This window comes from Mytilus trossulus, chromosome 10 (assembly GCF_036588685.1).
Source record: "Mytilus trossulus isolate FHL-02 chromosome 10, PNRI_Mtr1.1.1.hap1, whole genome shotgun sequence".
Taxonomy (NCBI): domain Eukaryota; kingdom Metazoa; phylum Mollusca; class Bivalvia; order Mytilida; family Mytilidae; genus Mytilus; species Mytilus trossulus.
Genome location: NC_086382.1, coordinates 57,044,800 through 57,062,685, shown reverse-complemented (window position 1 = coordinate 57,062,685; position 17,886 = coordinate 57,044,800). Strand labels below are relative to the sequence as shown.

Here is a 17,886-nt window from a genome sequence, read left to right as displayed (position 1 = left end):
TGAATTTACAGTATGCTTTTGCTAAATGATGATAAAAGTACCCTCTAGCGTAGACTAATGTTAATTAGAACATATTCACTGTCTGCTACAAAGAAACTTTGTAAAAATTCTTTTTTTCTTTTCAAACAACTACACATTTCAAGCTTCACTGCACAATGGGGGGAAACGTCAAACACTAAATCAAGCATGCAAATCTGATTTTTAGTATTTTCAAACATACTCAAATTAATTAAAAGGTATTGCTTCTAATTAAAATGATTTTATTTCACATAATTTAGTATAACCTGTTGAGATGAAATGGATCTTCATGCAATGGATGTTTTTCTGATGTAATCTGCCATTTTTTTTTACAACAGAATGCACTGAGCGTGTAGGTAAAGTTATAATCTTTGGTTACTTTGCTTGTAAGCTGAACCGTGAAGTCATTATAAGGTTAGGTATACTTCCCATATCTTTCAGAGTAGTCTAGTCCTACAAACAGATAGATTAGTTATTTATCAATCTGGTCTACTCTTTAAGTAGGGCAGTATACCTAACCTATTAATGACTTCACAGTTCAGCTGTAAGCAAGCTAACCACAGATATTATCTTTACCTACACAATTGATGCATTCTGCTGTAATGTTTAAACTTATTATGAATGACATAATGAATACTTTGTTATAAAATGATGAAACAACAAACCTTCTGAACATTGAGTTAGTACCAAAAGTGGGACATGATGCAATAGAGGAGACGCCATGAGTGGAGACAGTAGTCGTTGCTGTGGTTACAGATGATAACGTTGCTGACACTGACGTTGCAGTACTGGTTGAAGGTTGTGTAGTAGTAGTGGATTCCATGATTTTAGCTTCTCGTTCTTTTTCCCGTCGTTCATTTTGCTCCGCCTGCCTGCGATAGTACGGGACATAAGCAGATTGATAAGAGCTACGATATGGATTGTTGATGCTTCGACTGTATGCAGAGATCCTGTAGGATGTAAACATGCACAAGTTTATCATGCAAGGCAGGAATTCTACGCAGAACACATAACAAGCAATCATACAGTTATAAGTAGTCCACATCTCACTTCTGACAGGGATGGATCTAAGACCCCCCCTTTTCTTATAGAAGAAAATTTATTTTTACTGATGGTAATGGCATTTTTCAGAGGGCTTCTTTTTCTAAACAGCTGAGTAATACATATTTATAAAACATGGTTTTCATAATTTACTTTCAACCTTTTATCAAAGGTCATTATCGGACTGTTATAAAAAATATGTGAAGATTGAAAACAAGTTTTTGCAACACACAATATGTTTCATTAAAAGTTGAATCCTGAGTATTTCAATTCTTAATGCCACAGTAAGGACTGGTCTGCTTTTCAAACTGAAGGATGTCAGTGGAAGGTGGACTCCTTATTTCACATAGTATTCAAGAAAATATCACACTCAAATGTAATCATTTCAAAAGCAGTATACTATCTACAGTCCTATGATAAGTAACATCCTTCAAAGATCTATAGATCATAAGACAGAGAATGCACTCCAATGAGAAACATTCCATTGTAGTTATTAAAGCTGGCTGCAGCAAAGTATAATATATTTGAAGATTTATGTCTAGTAGTTTTATATATGCTTCTGAAACTTTAACCATTTGGTGAGATAATTACAAAATTTCTTCAGAGTTTATTACAAAAAAAATAGAAATCAGCCTCTCTTAAGCTTTTTACATAAGCAATTTTTGAAGAAAAGTTATATTACAGATTCAGTATTATTCCTGGGGTACCAATTTTCTTACATTTCATTGGTATATAGAAAGTTCAACCATGAAATTAAATGTTCCATGAAGTGTAAGTTGACCACTGGTTTGTATGATAAACCACAAATTCAAAATCTCAACAAATTCCATTTTTTTCAATCAATGAAAATTGGTTCCCATGAAAATAAATAAATCCACAATAAGTCTTTAAATAAATTTACAGTGTATTTACATTTTGCATGAATAATTAATTTAATTTTGAATGAATAAAGTAAGCAAAAAATCTGCCACTTTCTAAGAATGCAGAATAAAGTTGATAAATCCAGAAAATATAAAGTAATGTTGCTAAGAAAATGGAAAGCAGTAGGTCCCTGCAATGAAAATGTGAATACACACAAAAACAGAATCTTTATATGGGTTTGGAAATATGAATTCTCACCCAAACAGATATGTTACATGGGTCAGAAAATGTTTAAGAAAACAACACATGTTTTAAGCCTTCTATGTTGTACAATGGGACTATATTCAGTTTCAAAATGGAAGAAAAATTTACATGCATATTTATACATAACCAATAATCTTGTCAAATACGATATTTTGAAATATTTTTTTTATAAAACCTATTCATAAGAGATAAAGAAAACAAAATGTACATCATTACTAATAAGGGTTTATAATTGTGTAAGAAATTTAAGCTATTTCACCATTTTTTTGGGGTTTACTGTTTGTATACACAAAAAAAAAAAAGCCATTTTACTAGAAATAATTTTGAAGGTGAAGATGATGTCAAGGTCAAAGCAATATGAAACATACACCCTAAATTCATTTCATATTCCAAATATGATCTTTCCTCATAGGACACGAAAAAATTAACGCCAATCAATGAGTCAAAAAATAAGGCCAAAGACATACAAATCTACAAAATAATATTTACTCTGCAGACATTAAACAATAGCTACTCTTACAGAAATTGGAAAGAACAAATGTTTAGTAAAAGGTTGACTAAAGTTGAACACATGAGAATACATTGTGAGGGTAACATACCTGTCCAATGGTTTATGATCCTGAGTATCTGTTGATCTGCGTAACTGAACTTTATCCTAAAATACAGAAATGTTCAATATTAGACACAATACCTATACTAATCATAATTCATACATTATTGACTGTGTGTTTCTTATAATATATTTCTTTAATCTTGGTTTCAAAAGATTCACGTAATTATATTTGTATGGGAATCTTCAATATTTTATTCTAAGTCTTCTTTTTTGTCATTTAAATAAGGATCATTATCAACATCCCAATTTACACCTTTATAGTAAAAGGATATCTTGCATTTATAATTCTTTAAAATATGAAGAATTTCCTAAAATAAAATACACCCCTCCAAACTCCTAATAACTGAAGCTATAATAGATAAATTTCACATCAGTAAATATTTACAAGTACAATCACATAAAATAAAAGATCAGCACCCAGCCTATAACTTATGAGCCACTAATTTTGCATTTACCAAAATATCATGGTGTAAATAAAATAACCCCCCCCCCCCCCCCCAATCAGACTAATGCTGTCAGTGGGATATCTAATACATTTAATAATCCACAGCTTTTCTTTCTTATTATTTTTCAACTGATCAATCTACACAGAGGTACTGCTCTCATAATATGGTTAACATGAATACTCTTTCACATTTAAAAAGTATGAACAAATTTGAATCATTATAATTTAATGTGACCGTCATACAAGTGAGAGGTTTAGATAGCTATAAAACCAGGATCTACCATTTTCTACATTTGAAAATGCCTGTACCAAGTCAGGAATATTTGTTGTATATTTGTTTGATGTGTTTGAGCTTTTGATTTTGCCATTTAATTAAGGAATTTTTGTTTTGAATTTTCCTCATACTTCAGTTTTGTTGTGAATTCACTTTTTTCAATTTCTGTTGTTTTATTGAAAATTGTTCCAATCAACATGATAACTGTGCAACAATTAAAATCCTAAAGCCATATGTCAGTCAGACAATGGCAATATTATTTGCTTATATCCTGTTAAAAAAATCATAGTACATGTATTACAAACATTGACTATAAAAATCAAAGAGATATTCCACACACTAACATCTTTTAAAGTTTAAGTCAAGGCATGAGATAAAATGACTGAACTTTCAAAAATTATTTCACCTAGGTAAATGAATTAAAATTTAAACTATCTTTAACTATTAATTAATTTTCTCTAAATTAAATAAAAAATACATATGCAGCAAATAAACAATCAAACAACAAAAACACAAACACAAACTAATCACACGACACACAGCTTTATCAGCCATGACGTTATTGCTAAAACAACACTCACATTGTCAACTGAGTTTCTGTCTGCAGGGATACGAGGGCTAGATAAAGAACGAGAAAGATTTTTGTCTCCCTCGTCTTTATTATTTTCTATAACCATACTGGTACTTCCTGTTTTACGTAAACCAGTTCGCCAGGACAGGATATCTGGTTCTGTATCGTTCTTTGATTCTGTTATGGTTGGTGGTGTTACTATGGTGGGGACCTGTACCAACATGCAACAAAATGTACAATAAAAAACCCATGCCGGAAATTAAAACTAAAACATGCTTGTAAACTATTTCTATTTACTGTAATTTAAGAAGAAGCTTTTCATTTTCAGGACTTTTTTGTTGTTGCATTTCATACTTGAAAAGTATGTGTAAGAGATGATTTAACAGTAAAAAATATCAGACATATGAATTTCAAAATGTTACCCCCTTGTCAATTCCATTTTATGAAATATGATAAAAAAACCTAGTTAACCTAATATCACTTTGGAAGATTAAATTTTAGCTTAAGGCCAAATAAAATAATATGTGTGTTATGACATCTTTTACATCTTGGAAAATAATAGGTAAGGTAGGAAGGGATTTTTGTTAATTCTAAAAGTTTACAATTCATTACATTAAATTTACAATGTTTTTTTTTGAGTCTATAGGAGAGAAATTCTGACTTAACTGTGCTTATTGATAAATGACCCAACAACTTTAAGGTAGGCTATTTATAAGCTTAAAACATAGGGTAGGTATGGAAATAAGAAACACATATTTTTTTATTTTGCCTTAAAAAACACTCTGGAGCATTAATTGTGACTGAAAAAGGCAGTTCAGTTTCATTTACAGTGACTTGACTGTTAGTGTTGCTATCCACCAATTGCAACTCATTCAAAATTTTGACCCAATTGCAATTTGTTTTATTAAACCAAATTGTTCAGCTGGTCAGAATATTGAACAAATTGTTCAGTCAAAATGTGAAAGTGCAAGGTGATAAAATAAAACATACTTACAATCCTATGAGACTTTAACTCCACTTTAATGATGTTGTGAAAATTTGAGTCTATCAGTTTGTATAGGTATATTATAGTCATTACCATGCTTAAGGTGAAATTGTTTATTTTGAATAGCTATAAAAATGTCCAAACTAAGCTTTCATATAGTTTTTCTTTCTAAAAGTATTCTATATTCATAAGAACCAGATATCATTTTAAATAAAACATCATATACTCAGGAAAATATGTGTGAAATAACAATATGCTATTGATAAGTTTTCATGGGGAGATAACCTAAAATATTAATCTTTTGAATTAAGACTTTTTGAAAGAAAAAAAATATTATCTCCCCATGGAAACTTCCTACAAACATATTGCAATTTTACACATATTTTACTGAATATGAAATGTTTTAATTCACTCAATGTCTGATTCTTATGAATATAAAAGACTTTTTGAAAGAAAAACTATATGAAAGCTTAGTATGGACATTTTTACAGCAATTCAAAATAACAATTTCACCTTAAGCATGGTAATGACTATAATATACCTATACACACTGATAGACAAATTTTGTTATAACATCATTAAAGTGGAGTTATAGTCTTATAGGATTGTAAGTATGTTTTATTTTATCACCTTGCACTTTCACAACCTGACTGTGGTTTTCTACAGCAGTTGGTTCAAATTTCTGACCAGTTGAACAATTTGGTTTAATAAAACAAATTGCAATTGGGTCAAAATTTTGAATGAGTTGCAATTGTTGGATAGCAACACTAACAGTCAAGTCACTGTAATTATTATTTTTTTTCAAATTCAGACATAAAAAGAAGAGTTATATGACAATAATCAATGTAAAATGAGTTTAGAGATTTTATGCTCTGATTATATGTAATAAATCACATAAAATTATAATACGGCCAGCTCATTTTAGAGGAGCACATGAGTAAGAATAGAATTATCATCAGTATGAGTATGCACAGATTAGAGAGAGTATCTGTGACAAGACTGAAAACCTTTCCAATGATAAGTGCCTGCGTCACAAGTGATATTACTTGGGTACCATGTGACTGTGATAGGATATGTTACCAGGTTACCAAGTGGCTTAATCACAAGTGATATTACTGGGGTACCATGTGACTGTGATAGGATATGTTACCAGGGTACCAAGTGACTTAATCACATGTGATATTACAGGAAAACTTATTATGCTTATGTTAGAATTGTTACCCTTGATTGTTATACTGTGTATTCACTTACTTTTGTGGATAGATAAGAATTGTATTTTGATTTATATTTAATCTTTTTTGTGGCTAAATCCTATAAACATTTGATTTTTTTTAACCATTGAAGTTCAAGGCTTGCAGTAACCAATGAAATCCATTAAAAATTAAGATCCCATATTAATGAATCCACAGTATTAAGTATAATTTCTTGTGATATCTTTAAATGATTTGCTCTTAATGTTAATTTGATCAAATAGTTAAGGTTTATAGAAAACCTGGTTATTTCTGCTGAATATGACAGTTAAATATTAAAACTATGTATGTCACAATGATGTTATTAAATCCTAGATTATTTTCTTGAAGCTCTGTTTTCAGTGACAGATTTTATATCCATACAGAAAGGCCTCAACATAGCATGAATATCATTACATTTAAAAATGCTGTATTCCAAAAATGCACTTTCTTAGTTTCAAAAATTCTAAAACATACTTTTCTCTCAATTTGAGTTTTAAAATAAATTGATCTAAAAACCTGAAAATCATTTTTACTTCCTTTTTCTAATGCATGACTGCTACACTGGAGCCTTTAAATTACATCTAAGCCATATCAGAGACATGACTAAACACAAAAGTACAGCCATGTGTTCATTGTTAATTTACACTAGTTTATTTCAATAAATCTATGACTACCCCTAGCCAAATATTAGTGCATTGTTTAAAACAATTATTAATGTAACTTTTCAGAAATTAGTTTTGATCCCAACAATTAGTAATTTCAAATTGATTAGTGAAACACCTTGCCACAGTTTGAGGCATATCGTATTTGTACCATTTGAAGATTCAAAATTTTCATTTACGCCAAAAATCAGATGAGCCTTTACAGCAAGAGAATTGCAGGTTAATGGTTAAATTTCTCAATAACAGTACAATGAAAGCATTGCATAAGAATATTGGATAAACACACTAACTCCTTGGGTGCTTTATTCAGGTGATATAAATAGTTTTGTAAATTTATCCTAGTTTACATTAAAAATTGGACTAATAAACAAATATTTTGGCATAAATGAAATTTTGAATGGCACAAGCGCAAAATGCATCAATTAGTGTCAGTTAAAAACAGAAAGGTGTACACATGCTGCTATAAATAGAAATCAACATGCGGACTACCTCTGTAGGTTTATTTGGAGCACTATATGTTCGAGATAATGGTTCCTTCTCCTTCGCAGGAACACTATTTGATCTATTAAAATCCTTGTCTTTTCTGACAGATTTTTCATCTGGTTTCCTTTCTGTCTGCTCAGTTTCTTGTTTTTCTTTTGCTTCCTTCTCAGCATTTTCTTTTTCCTTTTAAGAATTATTTTTTTATATTTTCCATAAAACTGAATTATTTCATAATTTAAACTTATTATGGGTTCTTTTTTAGATTTAGATATGTTATTCCTATATGTTACTATTCTCTTCTTTTCAGGAAACCAACTTTTTTTCCCGCTAAAACATCTTTCCAGAAATTAATTTTTCCTTATTTTTTTTATACTTTGTTGATGATTGCATATAAAAGAACATTCAACTTTCCCATATTAGTGACAATCTTAACTTGGATTATTCCTACTTAGATAGATAAATCTCTATGGAAAATAGCTGAGGCTCATTTCACAAATAATATCACAAGAAATAAAAGTCATAATCAGTATAATTTCCGATCAATATTTTTAGTAATATTATTTTGTGAAAAGAGCCCCTGGTTTACAGTATATGAAAAAATATAAAACACACTTTAAAGACATAAAAACAAATTGCCTAAAAATGAAGCAGCATACCAAATATAAAATAAAATTTTCAGTTTTGCTAATTTCTACCAAACTTATCATAAAATTTCTACAATGCAGACATACAGCTATAACTACACTCACTGTAAACAAAGAGTTTAGATTTTCTCTGTCACACTTATCACAATAATGTTACAATACACAGATGTAAAACTACACTCATTGTAAACATCAAATTTTAATGTTTTTTGCCAAACTTATCACAACAATGTTACAATACACAGATCTAGAGCTATAACTACACTCGCTGTAAACAAAGAAAATGCATACCTTAAGAGATTCTTTAGTTTCACCAATATCTTCAATCCTTGGTGTGTCTGTTTTCTTGTCTGCCTCATTTATCACATCTTCGTCCTTCTTCTTGACCTGAACAGTATCATTTTCATTACTTTCTTCTATCTTTCCCATTTCTGGTTTCTGTATCTCAACAACAGCTGTTATTGGAGGCTTATCTCGGTCTCGGGTCTAAAAGAAAGTGTAACAAAAAAAATTGTGGTGCTGATTAAATATGAAAGCATTCCTTTCAGTAAGTCCTTATAAAATTGTGATAGATATATTTGTAGGACAAATGGAAAACACATGAAGATTGTAACATAGCTCAGCTTCTGGACTTTGAGTGTACAACTTTTCCAGTGGTCATTTATAACTAAAATCTGTATCCTCATTCTTTACTCCCAGTGAAAACTTATTGTGGTAATAAGCATTTTGCATAAGTTTCATGGTAATTGATTGAGGCAAGTTCAAGAACTAACATCAATAAAAAAAAAATGTAAAGGGGGCATAACTATAGAACAGTAAAATTGTAGCTACCAAAATTCAAAATTGATCTGTGTTTTGCAGTTATAACCATTGTGGATAAGTTTTATAACATTTGAATGAGGCAAAATGTTAAAGTTAGAGAATGGAAACCCAAAATTCTGCAATTTTTCCAATTTAAAAGGGTTTAACTCTAGAAAGGTATAAATGACACCCCAAATGCAAACTTGATCTGTGGTTTGTGGTAATAAGCATTGTAAAATAAGTTTCATAATATTTTGTTGAGGCAATCTTAAGTTAAAGATCGGAAACAAATTTCAGAATGTATGGATATACAGACAGACAAGAATAAACTTAATGCCCCTCCTTGAATTTTTACATGTTCCTTCATTCAATGTCCTATCTTCTGTGTCATTTGGTCTCTTGTGGAGTTGTCTCATTGGCAATCATACCACATCTTCTTTTTTTTTTTTTATATATAAAGAGACAATTACCTGATTTGCCTCAGTTGACTGCTTGTTCAACTCATTCTGTTTCTCTGTAAAGTAAAGAATATAATACATTATAGACGTATTATATTATATCTTTTTGCATAACATCTATCCCTTTATCTTTTGGATAATTATGACTTCAGTCACTTAAATTTAAAACTGTTGTAAGTTAGACATTTTCTTGTATTTGGGAGAAGTAGCAGGAAAATAGCAGCATGTGTTTATTTATATATAAAAGGAATGTATAGTGAAGGTTGGCGGTAATTAAAAGGTATAAACCCGCTACATTTGTTTGTACCTGTCCTAAGCCAGGAACCAGTGATTGTTGATGTGGTTCATAAGTGTTTTTGTCTCTTTTTTATTTGTACATACATTAGACCGTTGGTTTTCCTGAATAGTTCGCTGTTTGGTGTGAGTTAAGGCATTGAAGGCCGTACTTTGACCTATAATTGTTTACTTTAACCAATTTTGACTTTGATGGAGAGTTGTGTCATTGGCTCTCATACCACATCTCTTATATCTATGTTCACGAATTGCCAGCTTCATTTATTAAATGTTTATATTGATTTTTTTATGTAGACCATTAGAATAGTGTTTTGTTTAATTGGACTCATTTAATGTCTTTGTTTAAATATAACATTTCTATCTTTTCTTCATGTAAGAATTATTTTTTTTTGTAGACAAATGAAGAACAAATTTTGTGTAAGCTTGTATGCTGACTTTGGCTAAACCACAAAATCAGATATCCACGTCATTTCTCTCAACACTGCTTACCTGTGTCAGATTCAGAACTTTCTCCCTCCCCAGAAGAGCTAGAAGAACTTTTAATTCCACTCAGATTAGCCTCCAATGTCGACCTCTCCTGCTCAACGTTCTTCAAAATCACATTCTGTTTTTGATCAACACTCATTCGGGTTACAGAACTTCTGAAACAAATAAAAGATATAAATTCAGTTTTATTTTATGTTCTGTAGTGAAATATTATTCATATTAAAAACCTAAACTAGGTCTGACCATGACTTTTAAACAGTGCAAATATAATATGAACTATACCATACAATTTTATGTAGTTAATAGACAGAATAATGGCTGGGAAAAGTATATAATCAACTATTTATTAAATTACAACAATCATGCAATATACATAATCTAAACAATCATATTTAAACTGTATATAACATATAAAGTATATTTGTACTATTAAATCTACAAAAAATAGAGGGAGATATGGCTATCTAAATGTACTGTACTTTAAATTGCATGTCTATGGATAAAACACCTTTATTATGAATAATTCTAAAACAGATCAAATTTCAATTTTGTGTATATGTCCTTTCAGAAAAAAATTCAACAACATTCTTCTTGTAAGCAAAACTGCAAAAATTACAATGTTTACAGAATTTGTTTACTTTATTTTTATTCATAATTTGAAAATAATTTTTGAGAAGTTCAAAATTATAAATAAGGTATGAATCAATTCTTTAAACAGTGTAAATGCTTATATCAAACTGAGCCATTAATATGGTTACAATAGCATTAACAAATTACAAAAACTTTAGAAAGCATTACACGAAAGCAATATGACGAGGACTGGGACTAACACACAATCTGGCAATGAAGGAGACATCTTTAATCTCAGAAGACCTATGGATATAGGTGTTCCCATTATGATTATCCCTAACTTTCTGGAATTACAGTTCTACAAAAGTAGTTTTAATATTTTGCCAGGTCCACCAACACACCGGAACCTATAACTTTGCCCATAGGAAAGGCTAATCAGATCTGATCATAGGATTGAAATTATAATGTAATCACTCTTTAGTTCTGCAGTCAATGACAATAATAAACTAACATCAGTGTTAGTACACTAGATAATTATTTCACTAAATATCAGGGATACTAAGATGGATGTTAGTCAAGTCACAAATCAAATGTATATAAAGAAAGTATGTTATGTAAACCCTATCTAAATTGCTAAAGAAGGTCATAGACTACATAAATTGGAAAACTTTCCTATTTTGACATTTGTACGTAGTGATAACAGATATTCATTTAAAAAAATCCCAATTGATAGTAAACCTGGATTTCTTAACATCTTAGCAGCAAGAGTAACTTGATTATCAAAAAATATTCCATTGACTTCTATCTTTTACCATGTACAGGGGATTGTTTTATTGGCTCTTGAAAATTTATTAAACTGCACAGCCACATCATGGAGTGATCAATCTAAGACCCAGGTTGGGAGAGGGGGCATACTTTTAGCACCTTAAAGGACCTATACAAGAATTCCTTGAGGGGACATTAGGCAGTTTTTTGAAAGGCTAAATTTCTGCTCCTATTTCTATTCCAAGTACCCATTTCACACACCTTCATTAACAAACTGCACAGAACATACAAGTTTTATCAATCTGATAACAGTTCCAAGCATCAAATATTTGCCACTGGATGTCAAGCAAACAAAACTTGTACAATCTAAACAACTAGGTGGGGTGAGAGAATCTTATTTTATAAAATTACATTACCAGATAGAATATGGTTTTTCCAAAGTTAGTAAAAAAATTAAATATCTGTTAACAAATTCTACAATACTTTCTTAATGCGACCTGCTTAGGGTAAAAAGTATTATCTATATTTATATTAAGCTTAAGTAGAGATTAGATGTACAAAAGTCTGGAGATCAGACTGTCATTGGTTAGAAGCCTAACATAAATAAAAAACCAAACCAGTCACGACATACATAAGGTCAATTTCATTCCACAGCTCTAAAGCCCTAGGGTCCATGTTAACAATAGGCCCACAGTTATATATTGTCATATTCAAGGACTAAGAAATTTATTTAAGGTTTTGTTTCAATAGTCCATGCTGCCAAAAGGGACAAAACAAGGGTTCCATGAACAATAAGGTAACTAATGCCATCTAACCTTCCGACATCTTCAGCATCTCGATTTTTCTCGGCATGCCTATTTGATGACACAAAATAGTATTATATCATGCACTGATTTTACCCTTGTCAGACTGACAAGAAAAAAAACTTAAAATCTAAACATGCTGGAGGGGGAATGAGTAATTCAAGAAAAATCATATTAAAGTCAAAATGAAATATGGATGAAAACATTTCTTACTTGACAATTGATATAAACATAAGTTTAACATGAAATTAACATTCTCATTGCATTAAAGGGAAAAATCAATATTGACTTCATGGGAAAATTCCTCCGTGGATCAAATAAAAACTTTCATTCTTGTAATCTATGTTTACTTTAAAAAACATTACTTTCTTCTAAATGATGAGTAATACAGGGAGCGGTTCATTAATCAAATCTGTAATTGTTGCAAACTGTTTTGAATAAAATACCATTGTTTATAATAAACAGTTAAATTTTCAATTTAGCTATTGTTATTTATTGCTAATGCATTTAAAGCTGCAAAAAAAATGCTGCTTTTCTTCAAATGCAAGAAAACAACAAAATATTTCATTTTAAAATATGAAATCAGCTAAATTATTTGATGGGAAAATTTGAAATTATGAATGACTTATTAAAATGTGAATGAAAAAGGTATTCTTACCTGCAACAACCCATAATTAAATAACATCACAATTCTCAGGTAACTTCATAGGTGTGCAAACGTTTTGATGCATGGCCAATTTTACCTGTACCAAACTTTTTATCATTAGACCAAAACAAAAACAAAAAGAGTGAATTTGTCTTATTTCCTTTTTATGGTTCATTACGTCATGGGGTTAAAACTTCACTACTAAATTATGTCTCTCGTAATTATATATAAATTATTCCAAATTATTGTACGAACAGCTGTGAGATATATGGTTATTTTGACATTACAACTTTAATATTTAAAATTCCAATGAACAATTAAATTATTACTAATTCTTCTATAATTAGCCATTTAATTCCAATGTATTATACAAGTTTAACAGTTTTTATAAAAATAGCCTTTAACTACTTTTTAATGGATTTTTAAAAACACATTTGAATCAATTAAATAAGATTTATGCAATTTAATTTTGGAAAAGGATGTCTTCATTTGGAAAATTCTGGTTCAATTATCCATTTAACAACAAAATGCAAGTAAAATATATAAATTTAAAACATAAGTTTATTTTTTATTTAATTTTAAAGCTAGAAGCATTCAAATTATATTATTTTGTCTTTTAAAAATAAGTGTCTATATGAATGTTAAGTTTTGTCCATCTCAAGTGATCAGTGATCCGTGTAGTATGACAAAATATTAAAACAATGTTGGTCAATTGTGAATCATACCATTAATAAGTGTGTCTATAAAAAACTCAGTTCAAATTTTACCTAAGTCACCTCAATCTTATAACATAATGTTTTGTTCAAAACAACAAGATCCTTATAATTATTTATTATTTGCATACATGCAATGGACATTTAAAAAAGACCCTTGTTTCATTTGAAGATAACACTTTTTTGAACCTAGTGAACAAATATGACATTTTGTTTTTATGTGAAACTTGGTTGAAAGATGACAATTCTATAGAAATCGATGGCTTCGTTAAATTATTGAGTCTAAATAGAGATAATAACATTGGTACAAGGAATGAGGGAGGTTTAGCTATTTTTTGTAGAAGTTATTTAATAGATGGTATTTCAATAGAAAAAGAACTGAGTTGTGGAATTGTTGTTTTAAAATTTAAACATGATTTTTTCAATATGCTGTATGATATTATTGTATGTTTCTCTTATATACCTCATGAGAGGTCAAATTTTTATGTAATTAATGATATTGATTTTCATGAGATTATTGAAAATGTTATTTTAGAGTACAATCACAATAGTTCAGTTTTTGTTTGTGGTGATTTAAATAGCCGCATAGGCATTATTGATGACATTTTAGAAAATGATAATTTAGATAGATATGTTTCTAGTTTCGAACACATTGAAAACCCCATAATTCCGAAACGCCATTCGCTAGATAGTACAACCAATGCGTACGGTCGAAAGCTACTACAATTGTGCTTCAATACAGGTCTAACGGCGGCGAACGGAAGATTAGGAAAAGACCAGGACGGGAAATTTACATTTTGCACATCGAAAGGTAGAAGTGTAAATGACTATCTTCTCTTATCACCAGACGATTACAAACTATTGTCGGATTTTAATGTTTTAGAATTCAACGAACATTCCGACCATGCACCGTTATTTTTTGAACTCGTTTTAGAAGATGCAAGCCCAAAAAACGTATACCCTAAGACTCATAATATTTTGAAATGGGACGATAGTAAAACAAACGATTTTGTTGAAAGTATGCATCAACAAACAGAAAATTTAACATCATTAGTGAGTAATATTTCGAACGCGGATAATATGAATAGTGCAGTTAGGGATCTATCAAACATTTTGTATAACAATGCTTTTAAAGTCTTTGGTCGTTCGATTCTTATACGAGATAAAGCAACTACAGATAGACCGGATAATGTATGGTTTGATGTAAAGTGTACAACTGCCCGTGATCAGTTCCATCGTGCTCGCAATTTCTTCTTTAGACACCCCACAGAAACAAATAGACAATTGTATGTAACTGAAAGGAACAATTTTAATAAGGTTAAACGAAAGGCAAAATTCAATTACAAGCGGCGAAAAGGCGAAATTTTGTGTAATATGGCGAAAACAGACCCTAGGAAATTCTGGACCGAGGTTCGTAAAAATAAAAGAAACTCTGGTTGCAAAATAGACAATGCATTAATGTTAAAACACTTTGAATCTATCCTTGGAGATAACCCACCGGATTTATGTGACGAAGTTTTAAACCTTATGAACAACTCTGTTTTTGAAATTTTGAATATAAATGATCTAGACACTGAAATATCTGAGGATGAAATTAAAGCCGCGATACATAAAATGAAGTCAAGAAAGAGTGCGGGAAATGATGGCATAATTAGCGAAATGGTATCTTGTTGTCCAATCTTATTTGCACCAATTTTGAAAATTTTGTTTAACTTTATTTTTTCATCTGGAATATATCCTGATCACTGGACAGAATGTTTAGTCATAGCGGTTCCTAAAACTGGTGATTTATCAGATCCAAACAACTATAGACCAATAGTTTTAGTTAGTGTTTTATCCAAACTATTCACTACTATTTTAACCAATCGTTTATTGTCGTGGTCAGAGGAAGAAGAAAAACTAATCAACAATCAATTTGGCTTCAGACCCGGACGATCTACTATAGATGCAATATTTGTATTACATGGAATTATAACTAATACTCTTCAACAAAAGCAAAAACTGTACTGTTCATTCGTAGATTTCCGTAAAGCGTTTGACAAGCTGGACCGAAGAATACTAATGTATAAACTCATTAAAAGTGGAATAAGCTCCAAATTTGTTACTATTGTAAAATCTGTCTATTCTTCTGTTAAAATGCGTGTTAGATCTGGTGGTATTTTATCGGATTCGTTCGATAATTTAATGGGAGTAAAACAAGGGGAGCCCTTGTCGCCTCTTTTGTTTTTATTCTTCATCAATGACTTGATTGAGGACATTCATATTGATATGCGGGATGATGCCGTTACTGTGAATAATATTCTTATATATCTTATTCTTTTTGCGGATGACACTGTGTTGTTTGGAAAATCACCAGAATTATTGCAAGAACTTTTAGATAAATTATTGAAATACTGTCATAAGTGGAACATTGAAGTTAATACTGAAAAAACAAAAGTTATAGTATTTAGAAATGGATGGCAACCAGTAAGTGCCAGATTCTTCTACGACAATAAAGAGCTAGAAATTGTAAATTCCTGTATATATCTTGGCATGATGTTTTATTTTAATGGAAAATTCTTACAGACTCAGAAACGTGTGTCTCAACAGGGATCACGAGCTCTATCGTCATTGTTAAACTCAGTGAAAGATTTGTTCTTGTCAAAGAAGAAACAACTTGATCTATTTGACAGTATGGTGGCCTCTGTTCTTAATTACGCTTCGGAAATATGGGGTTTCAATCGAGGTAAAGATGTTGAGATTATTCACAATCGTTTCTGTCGATATATTTTAAAAGTTGGCAAATCTGTCCCAAATTGTTTTTTATATGGAGAATTGGGCCATTTTCCTATGTACATTATGAGAAAATTTAGAATTTTGAAATATTGGTTGAATATCTTATGTAACAAAACACCTATTGTTTATGATGTTTATAAATTGTTACTTGATGATGCCAATAATGGCAAAACAAACTGGGCTTCTAATGTACGTGACTTACTATTTGATAGTGGTCTCAATTATATATGGTATCAACAATCTGAACTACATACTACTGAAATTTTTTATGTAATTAAAAATAGAATTATAGATCAGTATATACAAAGCTGGTTATCATATGTAGAAAAGAGCGAAAAACTTAGTATTTATAAGGATATAAAGTTAGAATTTAGGTTTGAGGATTACTTAGATTTTTGTTATAATTCACACTTTTTAACTAAATTGCGAAGTGGTACATTTAAACTGAATATTGAAACAGGAAGATATACTGGCATGGCTAGAGAATTACGTTTATGTAAATGTTGTAATATGCAGTGTGTTGAAAACGAATACCACTTTTTACTAGTATGCCCTGCCTATAGATCAATTAGGCCTATATATTTGCCAAAATTCTATTGTTCTTGGCCAAACCTTACTAAATTACAGTATCTATTTAAATCAAAGTCTATTTTACATATTAAAAAATTGTGTAACTACATAAAATCTGCGTGGTCAATCAGATCACATATTGTTACTTAATGTTATTTGCTTTCTTGTAATGATTTATATGTATTGTTCTCTGCTGTTTATCATTTGTCATGTTGTAAATATGTTTTTCGTTGCTATAGCATATATATGCTTTTTGCAATAAAGTATTCATATTCATTTATAAATGGTAAAGCTAGTTGGTTCAAGTGTACCAAGTGCTCCAGGGCTAATGCTGTGAAATGACCTAAGGAAGACAACTTGGCTAAAATTCAAAGGAATGAAGTTGGGGAAAATAATATCATTTCATTGATAATATAATATATCATCATTTAAAATAAAGGAGAATGAAATTTACTTTATATTTGATGTTTGCTTTTTATAAATCATTGTAAAAACACTGTTGAATTATCAGATAAACATCATAATCTTTGCTAGGTAACTGAAAAAAGTGTAGAGCCTCTATCATTATATTTACTAGCAGAAACTGATCTGGACCAATACATATTACCATAAAACTTCTTTCGGATAAAAGAGAATTTTCACATTAAGTTTTTGTGTGTACTGACTGAAATTCAAATTGTTTCTCTTACATCATGAAATTATATAATAATTTGTTTTATTTAAAGATATTAACTTTGATATCAAAATATCTTTTTGCAATAACCTTCATCAGGTACGCTGCAAAAAAGTTTGAGAGACCAAATATTCATAAATCTTTGTCCTTAGAAAATATACATTTCTTTCCATATCTGTTCACACACAGATTACAGGGATATTCTTACAAAAAAAAATTTCATTTGAAACAAATTTAAA

General features: G+C 30.2%; 1 protein-coding gene across 1 annotated transcript in view; it reads right to left on the bottom strand.

Annotated features, from left to right (window-relative positions):
* The window catches only part of LOC134688021 (protein phosphatase 1 regulatory subunit 12A-like), an 88,844-nt gene that overhangs the window by 52,633 nt on the left and 18,325 nt on the right, over positions 1-17,886 (bottom strand). Inside the window, exons 9-16 of the mRNA XM_063548488.1 lie at positions 10,136-10,287; positions 9,365-9,408; positions 8,385-8,579; positions 7,456-7,632; positions 4,098-4,298; positions 2,784-2,839; positions 2,031-2,110; positions 684-1,113 (exon numbers count right to left, since the gene is read on the bottom strand). Of these exons, the coding sequence (XP_063404558.1) occupies positions 684-1,113; positions 2,031-2,110; positions 2,784-2,839; positions 4,098-4,298; positions 7,456-7,632; positions 8,385-8,579; positions 9,365-9,408; positions 10,136-10,287 (1,335 nt within the window). The remainder of the gene's footprint in view (positions 1-683; positions 1,114-2,030; positions 2,111-2,783; positions 2,840-4,097; positions 4,299-7,455; positions 7,633-8,384; positions 8,580-9,364; positions 9,409-10,135; positions 10,288-17,886) is intronic.